The following is a 13697-nucleotide window of genomic DNA, read 5'->3' on the forward strand; positions in this document are numbered from 1 at the left end:
TTATGACATTTTTCACACTTCATCTTTTCTTTTAGAGTTTTATTTAAATTTTTAAGAAGAAATTAAAGAGAGAGTCATTGTTTAATTGTCTTTTAAAAAAATTAATTATCTTCCATTATGTTGGAAATAAAAAGCTGTGTATATCCTATATTTCAAGAGATTTCCTTGTTTCACATTTCTGTTTTGATCTCTTTTGGGAAAATTAAGGAGAAAAGAAAATACCGTAAAAACTTGAATATATGACGCAGTTTTTTTACGATTTTTTTCCTTTTCTTAAAGGGATGCATAATATATACCAAGGTAGAGCTTCAAACATTTTTTTCCAGCTTGAAAACCCGAAAATATCGGCGAAAATCGGACAATTTTGTCAACTGTCATGTGTTTACATTTTGGGCCGTGCTTTTTTAACCTCCTCTTGAAGAGCGTTTTATTGGGCGGGTCTAAAAACACGTACGGAACAGAACCTCTGATGATATACGGTAAACTTGATTTTATTTGTGAGTTTAAATTTTTTGTATTTGTAAATTTAATTAATAAGTATCGTACATATCCAGAGCACCGGATAATATGTCAGTTTAATAATTAGGCAAAATACAAAATTTCGCGGTTCCGGGTTGTTGGTGTTTGATCATTAAAATCATTATCTTTCAAGGATGCTCAAATAAATTGCAATTAAAACAGATCGTTTGTTATTTCTTTATTTCCAGCAAATTATTACTGATCAATATAGCAGCTCGTACATTGTTAAACAAACACGCTAATTAGCCGCGATTTTCTCGTTTGATGTGCCCATAATTATGAGATGTTTGTTCGCACGTCTGTTAAAGTGCTAAGGTGTTGACAGCTGGAGAAAGTTCTCAAATACTTTAGAAAGAATTTGTCTGTCAGTTACTGTCACTGTTGTCTGTAACCGATTATGCAGCAATTGTGATTTTCACGAGAAATCGTTTTTACGCATACCGCTAATGGCCGCTTTCGACTTTGTAAACAATGTTTTCGACTGATTTTTCGGTGCGTGATATATTCCAATGTAAGCATTTTTCCCAAGATTTTGATACAAGATCGGGGGTGCCTCATATACATGCTAGCGTGATATATTCGAGTTTTTACGGTATAGCTTTCACAGAAACAAAGATGGTTAGATATAACTTGAAAGTATTCATATACTTAATATGATGTATTTGCTGCGACCAGAAAATTCCATGATACATTATAAGTGCTGATGTCAGAAACAGTTAATTTACCCCATGTTTGGCTTACCAGATGTGAAAAACAGATAATGAGTTCTCTCACACATTGCTTGACATGTTTAATATTTTATATTTTCAGCAAAGGAGAAGATTATCACAGATGCAGGGAAGCTGTATGTGCTAGACATCTTGTTACAGCGGCTGAAGGATGAGGGACACAGGGTGCTTATCTATTCACAGATGACCAAGATGATTGATCTACTTGAGGTATGTACACTGTATATATAGACAGTAATTGAATGTACTCTGTATATATAGACAGTAAGACAGTGATCTGCTTTAGATATGTACACAAAATATTTAGGCAGTAATTGATGTGCTAAAGATCTGTACACAAAATATATAGGCATTTATTGATCTGCTTGAGATGTGTACCCGAAATATGTCGGCAGTAATTGATCTGCTCGTGATGTGTAGCCTAAATTTATAGGCAGTACTTGATCAGCTCGAGGTATGTACCCAAAATATATAGGTAGTAAGTGATCTGCGTTAGATGATCTGCTCAAGATATGTACATAAAAAAAATATAGGCAGTTATTGATCTGCTTCTGGAATGTACCGGAAATATATAGGCAGTAATTGATCTGTTCAAGATCTGTACACAAAATATATAGGCAGTAATTGATCTGCTCAAGATATGTACACAAAATATATAGGCAGTAATTGATCTGCTCAAGATATGTACCCTAATTATGTAGGCAGTAATTGATCTGCTCAAGATCTGCACACAAAATATATAGGCAATTATTGATCTGCTCGTGGAATGCACCCTAAATATGTCGACAGTAATTGATCTGCACAAGATCTGTACACAAAATATATAGGCAGTAATTGATCTGCCCAAGATATGTACACAAAATATATAGGCAGTAATTGATCTGCTCAAGATATGTACACAAAATATATAGGCAGTAATTGATCTGCTCTAGATATGTAGGCAGTAATTGATCTGCTCGAGATGTATAGCATAAATTTACAGGCAGTACTTGATCAGCTCGAGATATGTACCCAAAATATATAGACAGTAAGTGATGTGCTTGAGGTATGTACCCAAAATATATAGGCAGTAATTGATCTGCTTGAGGTATGTGCCCAAAAATATGTAGACAGTAATAAACATTACTGCTCGAGATGTGTACCCTAAATATATACTTTATTAGGCAGTTATTGATCTGCTTGAGTTGTGTACTCTAAATATATTGACAGTAATTTATCAGCTCAAGTTGTATACCCTGACTGTGTAGTCAGTAATTGTGTGTACACTAAATATGTAAAATATGTAAGCAGTAATTGATCTGCTGGAGTTGTGTACCCTAGATATATAGGCAGTAATTGCTGAAGATGTGTACACTAAATGTGTAAGCAGTAATTGATCTGCTGGAGTTGTGTACCCTAGATATATCTAGGCAGTAATTTGTCTGCTCAAGATGTGTACCCTGACTGTATAGTCAGTAATTGTGTGTACACTAAAAATATAAGCATTAATTGATCTGCTTGAGTCGTGTACCCTAAATATATAGGCAGTAATTGATCCGCTCAGGTTGTGTACCCTGACTGTATAGTCAGTAATTGTGTGTACACTAAATATGTAAGCTGTAATTGATCTGCTGGAATTGTGTACCCTAAATATATAGGCAGTAATTTATCTGCTCAAGATGTGTACCCTGACTGTATAGTCAGTAACTGAGTGTACACTAAATATGTAAGCCGTAATTGATCTGCTCAAGATGTGTACCCTAAATATATAGGCAGTAATTGATCTGCTCGAGTTGTGTATCCTGACTGTATAGTCAGTAATTGAATTTACACTTAATATCTAAGCAGTAATTGCTCTGCCCAAGGTGTGTACCCTAAATATATCGGCAGTAATTGATCTGCTGAAGATGTGTACCCTGACTGTATAGTCAGTAACTGAGTGTACACTAAATATGTAAACCTAATTGATCTGCTCGAGATGTGTACCCTAAATATATCAGCAGTAATTGATCTGCTCAAGATGTGTACCCTGACTGTATAGTCAGTAATTGAGTGTACACTAAATATGTAAGCCTTAACTGATCTGCTCAAGATGTGTACCCTAAATATATATCGGCAGTAATTGATCTGCTGAAGATATGTACCCTGACTGTATAGTCAGTAATTGAGTGTACACTAAATATGTAAGCCGTAATTGATCTGCCCGAGATGTGTACTCTAAATGTATCGGCAGTTATTGATCTGCTCAAGATGTGTACCCTGACTGTATAGTCAGTAATTGATCTGCTCAAGATGTGTACCCTGACTGTATAGTCAGTAATTGAGTGTACACTAAATGTGTAAGCCATAATTGATCTGCCAGAGATGTGTACCCTAAATATATCAGCAGTAATTTATCTGCCTGAGATGTGTACTCAAAATGTATCGGCAGTAATTTATCTGCTCAAGATGTGTACCCTGACTGTATAGTCAGTAACTGAGTGTACACTAAATATGTAAGCCGTAATTGATCTGCCCGAGGAGTGTACCCTAAATATATAGGCAGTAATTTATCTGCTCAAGATGTGTATCCTGACTGTATAGTCAGTAATTGAGTGTACACTAAATATGTAAGCTATAATTGATCTGCTTGAGTTGTGTACCTTAAATATATAGGCAGTAATTTATCAGCTCAGGTTGTGTTCCCTGACTGTATAGTCAGTTATTTGTTCGAGATGTGGTCAACACCTAGGTATGTACACAGAATATATAGAGCCCAAATGATCTATTCAAGGTTTAACCTTTAGCCTGCTGGCGGCAAGTGTTTCTGCCTCTGCGACCAGTGCAGACCAAGATCAGCCTGCACATCCGTGCAGTCTGATCATGGTCTGCACTGTTCGCTATTCAGTCAGTAAATTTTCAGTAAACACCCCTTCGAATAATAAATGTTACTGCCCAAATTGAATAATGGACCTGTCCATTTTAGAAATTTAGCAGGCTAAAGGTTAAACACAAACACATAGATCTTAAATTATTAACTTTTTATAGATTGTAAATGATATACCCAAGGTATGTACAAAAATATGTACACTAGATTACACTGCTGACAAAGCAAAATGTTCTGTTTGAAAGACAATGGTCAAAGTAAGCTGTGTTTCATAGTGAAATTGAATAAAAAACAGTATTGTCTAACCTTATTTCAGTGCAAATAATATTTAGAGAGAAATTTTTTTATTCTAGTACATGTACTTCTTTTCCCAGATTTTGCTTCTTCTGCCTTTTACTAGTGTCGTTTCTTTTTCTCTTAGTTATTTCAGACACTTCCCATAGATGGATTTATATTGTGGGGTGGCTTTAAAATTGATTATAGTGTTTACTATGTATTTTCAACCTAATTCCCTTTGATAGTATTTCATTTAGATTGATAAATGCTTCCTGTCTGAAAATAGATACACCATTGTTGTGGACATTTGCCTCAATCTCTAGCATTTCATCAGTAAATTGATGGTGGTCTTTTATAGCACTATTTCCTCTAAGTAGATGCTCATTAAAGATAATGATACAATTGAGATACAGTGGGTTTTTCCATGGACTTACCTGAGCTTTGTGCTGTATTGTAATGTATACCGGTGACAGTGAGTGGGACAATTATCCTCGGGTGATTATACCCGGACTACGATGTGCGGGCTTCCTGTCCACTTTGTTGTTTTCATGTAAATTTGAAGATAGTTGATGTGAGAGAATGGTGATATATGTGTCAGATATGAGGGTAGATGGGTTCATTGAGAATGGTCCAGGTGTTTTCCTGCTCTGGTCAGTTAAATGTTTGATGTCATTGATAAAGTCAAGTAACTGAAATTTGATGGGAAATTGCCACCTGACTTACTTTACAAATTAAAATAATTATAATTTTATGACAACATATTATACCATTGTTTACCAGAGAAGTCTATGGAATCATTTTACTTCATTTGGAGAAATCTTACATATTATTTTTTGATTTAAAACATGTGGAAAAAGCTTACTTCTTGCAGTAAAATCATACAGGTTAAAGTCTTTACCCAAAAAAACATATTTTACTTTCTTTTTTTTTCTTTTTTTTTTCTTACACAATAGATTTTAATTCTAAAAAAGGGGCCTCCGTGGCCGAGTGGTTAGAGTCGTTGACTTCAAACCATTTGCCCCTCATCGATGTGGGTTCGAAACCTCATTTGGGGCGTAGAATTCTTCACGTGAGGAAGCCATCCAGCTGGCTTACGGAAGGTCGGTGGTATTACCCAGGTGCCCGCTCGTGATTTAATTGTGCACGGAGGGGCACCTGGGGTCTTCCTCCACCATTAAAGCTGGAAAGTCGCCATATGACCTAAAAATTGTGTCGGTGCGACGTTAAATCAAACAAAAACAAAAAAAATTCTAAAAAAAACTACCCTGTAAGTATTATATAGTAAATATGGACATGACCTGGCATATCGAATCTTTGGAATAAAAGGACTTCGAAGTCAACAGATTGCTTGATAGCCATCTTAGATATTTATTTTGCAGATTTTTATTCTCTGATTAAGTTTATAAGTTCAAGCTGATGTGTTTAAATAATCTCACAACTGCCCAGCACTTAAGCTAGCTTCAAATCGAGGGTGGGTGAACTTATTCAACAGTTAAAATTGGACAGACTGACCCGGTTGGGGATCTGTTTCATTAGTGGATTGTGTTGTATAAATGTTTCAACTCAATTACATATCGAGTATTATCTGATGAGTTACAAGCGTGGCCAAATGTCCAGCTCATTGGACAGCTATTGTCACCTGGTGACCCTGTTTTGGTTGAAGACTGACCCCTGCATTGTATTTACAAACTTTACAGGCCATTTGACTACATTTTCTAATTGTCCATAGACAACATGCAAAAACATGCTATCTTTGAACTGAAAATGGTTAAAGTTACGATAATTTTGTGAAAATGACAAATACAGGTTTTGACAATTAGCGGAGACAGCTTGAGAAATAACCGCAGGGCGGTTTCTCATTCATGCCAAAACTTCAGCAACAGTTGCTGTCCAATAGCCGCTGGCCAATGTAAATTGTACGTTTCTAGGGGAAATTAAATGTCAGTGCATCAGGTCTAATTGGAAAAATTTAAATTGCTTTTAAAAGATTTGCATTTAGATTTAAAGCTAGCTTGTCACTTGGGGCTATCAGTTTTACCCATAATCTAAAAATTTGGTATGATATCGATTAAGATTATTGGAAAATTGGCTAATCAACCCACATTCATTCAGTCATATGATACTAAATTGCACTTAATGAGAAAAAAATGGGATTTTTTTTTAATTAATGTTAAAAAGATGCAATTGGGTACCAATTACATGCAACAAATACCTTGTTCAAAATTGTGTATTATTGATATCCTTGAAAGCAAAGTTTGTGGTTTCATCATAATGGGAGTCCTTTTATAATTTCCAGTTCATATGCAGCAATTATTGAAATATATCCAGAATGTTCTTGGTCAAACAATATTTGAATATAAAGGGGCAAATTGAAAATTCCTACTTTAGTTGACTGGAAACAGCCTGCTTTTGTTATTAAAAAATGCTCACAGGCAACTGAAGCTCACTGGATCTGAGATAAAGTTTCATGCAGTAGTCTTAACTTTTGTTTTGATGATATTTGTGGTGAAATTTCACTTGGTCTGGTAAATAACATTTCTGCCATGTATAAGGGTTTCTTTAGGGTTAGTGTTGTTCTCGAAGTCAATCCAGAATTAATCCGATTTTTGTTTCTGACCGTTACCCGAGTTGAAATGTAAGTTGTTTGTGTTTATAAAATAGAAATAGGTTGCCCAACATGAAAAAAATGGAAAATTTATGGATGGCAGTGGAAATATATGCTACCATCCACATTGTCTAGCCCTGGGTAAAAATGACAGGAGCTGGAATGGGAAAGCCTGTTATAGATTTATATAACAAAGTGACAGACAGTTGGTCACATAATCTGATCAAACATTGAAAACACCTAGACAGTCTATTTAGTTTGTTGAAGGTTGCATCTGTTTGAAATATAATTTATAATGGGCATTAAATCAGATAAAAAATTCCGCTTCACAATAAGATCAGATAAAAAAAGTTGAAAACAAAAATTATTATCGCCATGAAATTGAACAAAATTTTAATATCGCCATCTGTGTGTGCCACCTCCTGCAGTATAGCATAAAAAAGGAGAAATTAAAATGTAACCTGAATAAGACGTCAGTTGTCCCTTAATTTATGACAAAAAGTTGCTGGGGCATGACACTTTGAACTTTCCTTAAGATCTAGACACACATAAAACACTTCTTCAAAAAGCGAACTTTGATTTTAAACATTGATCCTGACTTTAATTATGATTTTGAAATGTTAAATTACATTGTAGTGTTTTGTGATTTTGATGTTTATGATGATGAAGTTATGCGCTATCAGCTGTCAGTTAACTGGTTTACTGAACAAGTCAGAAGTTCAAATCACCAGAAATTTACCATACCTGCTGTTTCCATACCTGCTGTTTCATATTTCCATTCAACTTCATCAATATTTAACATGAAGTATTGTCCAGACAAAAAGAAGAGACAGTCAGTAGAAATGGTTCATTTCACATTGTAGAGAATTATGGAAGTAGGAAGAGGTCATTGAACTTAATATAAGAATAGGAATAAAGAGGAGAGTATGTGAAATATTTTTACTTTCGAAAAATGAACATGACATAAGCACTTTCCGATATGTCTCTAAGCTGATTGGAGGCATTTTCAGTGTTAGTTTCAGTTCTTCAGTCATTTTCTGTTTCTTGTTGAGAAGTGTGTTTCCTGCAGAGGATATAAACTTTGGAACTGAAAGTGACACTGAAAATACACTTGATGATAAGCCTGAAGACAGTGATAGGTCACTGTCCTTTGTTAATTATTGAAATATTTTGATTTTTAAAAAAGTTATATTTTGCCCAAAGCAAAGAAGAAAGTACAATTGAACCTGCCTAAATGGCCACCTGTATCTAAAGCAGTCAGTCTGCTAAATTCCCTTAGTGACATTTTGTTCTAATTTCAACTTGTCTTAAGCAGCCACCTGTCTAAAGCAGACAGATTGTGTTGCCCCCTTGGGTGGCTGCTTTATACAGGTATGTACTTCATTTACTGCAGTAAAAACATTACACAATGACAGCCATACTATTTATTTACAAGAAGGCCAAGATAGTCCTGTATCGCTCACCTCAGTGATATTTGTGTTAGTGGAAGTATATCATATAACATACATATCAACAAATGGACTGGGAATAGAAATGCCTTTATACTGGATTTTTTACCATTTGCAGAGTGGGGGAAAATCCCAGTACTCATTATTAAGTATAATGTGCATTTTTAGCTCACCTGTCACATAGTGACAGGGTGAGCTTTTGTGATCGCCGTTCATCCGTCCGTCCGTCCACAATTTCTTGTGAACAAGATAGAGACCACATTTTGCAAGCAATTTTGATCAAACTTGTACAAAACTTGTATTGGCATGATATCTAGGTTCCTTTCAAAAACTGGCCAGATCCCATCATGGGTTCTAGAGTTATTGCCCCTTAAAGGGCCAGAATTTGCATTCGTGCGTCAACAATTTCTTGTCTGCACAATAGTGATTTCATTTATGATTTTATTTTAACCAAACTTGCACACAACTTGTATCACCGTAAGATCTCGGTTCCTTTCTTGAACTGGCCATATCCCTTTATAGGTTTCAGAGTTAAGTCCCCTGAAAGGGCCAAAATTAGGTATTTTGACCTTGTCTGCACAATAGCAGCTTTATTTATGATTTGATTTTCATCAAACTTGCACACAACTTGTATCACCATAAAATCCTGGTTCCTTTCTTGAACTGGCCAGATTCCACTGTGGGTTCCAGAGTTATGGCCCCTGAAAGGGCCAGAATTAGCTACTTTGACCTTATCTGCACAATAACTGCTTCATTTATGATTTGATTTTAACCAAACTTGCACACAACCTGTATCACCATAAGATCTTGGTTCCTTTCTTGAACTGGCTAGATTCCATCATGGGTTCCAGAGTTATGGCCCCTTAAAGGTCCAAAATTTGCTATTTTGGCTCTGCAGCCATATAGAGACTTCATTTATAGTTTGATTTGATACAAACTTCCAAAATATCTTCAACAACAATAAATCTTGGATTCCATGATGAATCTGTCAGATCCAATCATAAGTTCCAGAGATATTTTATATCTGATTACCTCCCCTGATTGTAATCAAAATGGATTTATATCAGTAAGTACTTTAAGGACTTATTTGAAATTTCATTATTGTCATTAGTTGGACTGAGACAATCAGGGTAGATGACTATGGACTGATTTTATGTCAAATTACCTCCCTTTATTTCAGAATTAAAATGGGTATATCTCCGTAACTAATGAAGATACTGATCTGAAATTTCATTTATGTCAACAGATGGATTTGGACAATCAGTGAAGATACATATTGACTGAATTTATGACAAATAACCTCCCTTTATTTTTTATCTAAATAAATACACCTAAGCAGCTTCTAATGAGATTGGTTTGAAACCTTATTTTTGTCTTCCATGGTAAAAATAGTCATATTAGATAACTCTTGATTGAACATTTATCAATATGAATAATTTACTAATATATTGTTGTATAGGCTTGTACTCTGTATACCAATGCATGATTACCTCCCCTGATTTTAATAAAAATGGATTTATCTGGGTAAATATTTATAGAACTCATTAAAAATTTCATTATTGTCTTTAGTTGGACTGAGGCAATCAGGGTAGATAGCTATCGACTGATTTATGTCAAATTACCTCCCTTTGTTTCAAATTAAAGTGAATGTATCTCGGTAACCAATGAAGATACTAATTTGAAATGTCATTTGTGCCATCAGATGGACCCTGACAATGAGGGTAGATAACTTTTGACTGAATTTATGACAAATTACCTCCCTTTATTTTATGTAAAGAATATATCTCAGCAGCTTCTAATGAGATTGGTTTTAAATGTTATTTAAGTCTTCCAGGGTAAGGAATAGTCATGTTAGTACACAAATGCAGCATTTGAGCCTAGGATCCTCAAACTTGGTATGGAAATTGGCCCTGTCTAGGTCAAAAGGGACTGTTACAAAAAAAAATGTTATCCTGATGATATTTAATGTGTATGCCTATGTGCTCTATGTCAAAATTTGATCATATCATTTTGAGCAATGGTACTCAGGTGAGCGATACAGGGCCATCATGGCCCTCTTTGTTTTTCTTTAAAATATGACCCGTCATCAAGGAATTAATGTAGCTTGCTTTAGCATGGATTGTTTTCAAACAGCATGGCTCAACTTCTATACAGACCATGTACAGGTTACATCTACTTAGCAGATTTTGCTAAATTGTGACCTATGGTGAGAATAGTGTTATCAAGGTTTTACAATAATCATTGTGAGCTAAAAACAAAGGGAGTTAATCTGATATAGATCAGTCCAGAGGTTTCTAACTTGATCATCTGAGTGGCCTGATTACACTGATGAAATTTCAAATCAGTCTTGTCAGAAGTTACTGAGAAATATCCATTTGTCAGAAGTTACTGAGAAATACCCATTCAAATTAAAATAAAGGGAGGTTATATATTTGTCAAAAATTCACTCTGGAGTTGTCTACCCTGATTGTCTAGGTCCACTTGATTTGGAACCAAGCAGTCAAGTAGTTACCAAAATATGTTCATTTTAATTAAAGACAAAGAGAGGTAATTTGAAATAAAATCAGTCCATAGTTATCTACCCTGAAAATGAGACCACCTGAAGACATATACTTAACTTTCAAATCAATCACTTACACATGATTAGGACTGGTGAAGAAAGAAAAATGAAAAACAATGTGAAATATAGCAATTTTTGTAAATCAAGGGCACATAACTCTGATAAAATCAAGGGCGAGTAACTCTAGTCCTAATAGTCAGGTTTCACTCATAATTGAACTCATCTGAGATCTTATGCTTATACACATTCAGTATAAGTATGATTTGGATTGCTGAAGGAATGAAGGTGTTACAGTGTAAACAAGGTAAAATATACGGATTTTTGCAAAATCAAGGGACCATAACTCTGGTCCTACTTGTCTGATTTTGTTCAAATTGAACTCATCCAAGATTTTATGGCAATACATATACTATGTAAATATGTTTTGGATTGGTGAAGAAATGAAGGTGCTAACATAAAATATAGTAATTTTTGTAAATCAAGGGCACATAACTCTGGTCCTACCAGCCCAATTTTGCTCATAATCAAACTCATCCAAGATCTTGAAGTCATACACATTTTCTATAAATATGATTAGGATTGGTGAAGAAATGAAGATGCTAGAGCGTAAACAAGGTGAAATATAGCAAATTTTGTCAATCAAGGGCACATATCTCTTGTCCTACCGGCACAATTTAGCTAATAACCTTACTCGTCCAAAATCTTGAAGTCGTGGACATTTTGTATAAATATGATTAGGATTGGTGAAGAAATGAAGATGCTGGAGTGTAAACAAAATGAAATATAGCAAATTTTGTCAATCAAGGGCACATAACTCTGGACATACTGCATACTGATCCGCTCTAGCCCATAATCGAAATCTTCTGAGGTCTTGTGACCAAAAACGTGACCAAGTTTGATTAAAATCTGGAAAGTAGATCCCTCAGAAGCACCGAGAACAAGGCAAACAGTGAAAATTGCAGACTCGGTTTGATTGAGTCTGTTCACGAGCAGTAATGGAGAATGCAACACTGCCCACCCCCCTGGCACCGGCTTAAAAATTGTGGATGCTAGAGTGTAAACAAACTAAATGTGGACAGACAACAGACATTCATCGATCCTAATAGCTCACCTGGGCTGAAGCTAATAAATTGCAAGTTGTTAGGGTCATCCTATTCTATAGAAGCTGAGCATCAGTTACTGTAGAGGGAATTTATGTAACAGCAAGGGGCATATATTAATGTTTGTATCATTGTTTTAATAGCAGTTTTATACAAACAAGTAACAAGATAATGCTAGTGTAACTTTGATAATGTTTATGTTCATGTAGAAGTGCCCAGTAATCATACAGTGTCCAGTTGGAAGGTCTCGCATTCACCATTATTATGATTTAGAATATGAGCCAGAGACTATATTATTATCAGTTTTACAATGATTTACTGATGATTAGTTACGTTGACGACTGTATTTTATATGTCAGCATTGGCCGTGAATTAGAGGGTATGAGTTCCACTGGGACCATGTCCCTTTGAAATATGATCAACTGATATTGGTCATTGTTTATTTCATTTTGTCAGCTGATACCTGGGTTTTTGTACTGTTCTATTTTAAATCAACAAGTTTGCTTTTCTTTAAATCAGTTGATGAGCATGATAAAGTCAGGTTAGAAAAATAGGTAGGGCGGGTAATATGATAATATTGTTATCTTTAGCTGACCAGTACTTCCATGTCTTTTGTATTTCTTTTTGATATTTTAAATAAAAAGATTAGATTGGATTTAGATTAAAGATGATTTAGTGATGGTGGTTTGCCTTTGGGGTCTCTCATTAAAATTGTTAATTAGTGCTATGAAAGAAGCCCAGTCTCCGAGGTGGGTGCTAGGGAGACAGATGGCTGTCAGTTATATTATCTGTTTATCTGTTTCTGCAGTTTATGAACTGAAGTCAAAGTAATCCTGTTGATCTGCTCTTTTAGAACATTTTGCTTCAAAGTGGAGACACTGGGGTCAGGGAGTCTGTCTGGGCTTGATTTACAGGCTCCTTATGTGGTTTAGCATATGAGGAATATTTTGTTTTGTTGTGTCAGATTGATGCAGGATGTTTAATTTATTTATTCTCGAAGGGTAGAGCATAAGACTTGGTCCTTACACATGTTTGGTAGTTGTTATTTACCAGTTTTACACCTGTCCATTAACCAAAGAAATGTTGGACAATATTGCTATTAAAAAATTTGCTATGTTCAGTCTGAAATGGAGCTCAGATTTCTCATATTTTAATGTCATTTGGTAGTAATGCTTAACATTGACTGCATTTGTAGGAAGTTTCAGCCGGAAACTTGAGGGTATATTAAGTCACTATCACTGGTCTGAAGTCTAGGAAGCTGTTGTTGAGGGTATACAGTATTAACCCTTAGCCTGCTGGCGGCGATTGGTTTTGCCTTTGCGGCCAGTGCAGACCAAGATCAGCTTGCACGTCCGTGCAGGATGATCATGGTCTGCACTGTTCGCTATTCAGTTAGTAAATTTTCAGTGAACACCCCTTCGAATAATAAATGGTATTGCCCAAACTGAATGATGGAACAGTCCATTTTAGAAATTTAGCAGGCTAAGGGTTAAGTCACTCTCACTGTTCTGAAATCTAGGAACCTGTTGTTGAGGGTATGTTAAGTCACTATCACTGGTCTGAAGTCTAGGAAGCTGTTGTTGAGGGTATATTAAGTCACTCTCACTGGTCTGAAG

The 13697-nt window shown here is 35.4% G+C and overlaps 1 protein-coding gene across 1 annotated transcript in view; it reads left to right on the top strand.

Annotated features, from left to right (window-relative positions):
- The window catches only part of LOC123536509 (chromatin-remodeling ATPase INO80-like), a 129443-nt gene that overhangs the window by 100785 nt on the left and 14961 nt on the right, over window positions 1-13697 (top strand). The window contains exon 27 of the mRNA XM_045319728.2: window positions 1330-1457. Coding sequence (XP_045175663.2) covers window positions 1330-1457 — 128 coding nt within the window. The remainder of the gene's footprint in view (window positions 1-1329; window positions 1458-13697) is intronic.

This window comes from Mercenaria mercenaria, chromosome 1 (assembly GCF_021730395.1).
Source record: "Mercenaria mercenaria strain notata chromosome 1, MADL_Memer_1, whole genome shotgun sequence".
NCBI classification, from domain to species: domain Eukaryota; kingdom Metazoa; phylum Mollusca; class Bivalvia; order Venerida; family Veneridae; genus Mercenaria; species Mercenaria mercenaria.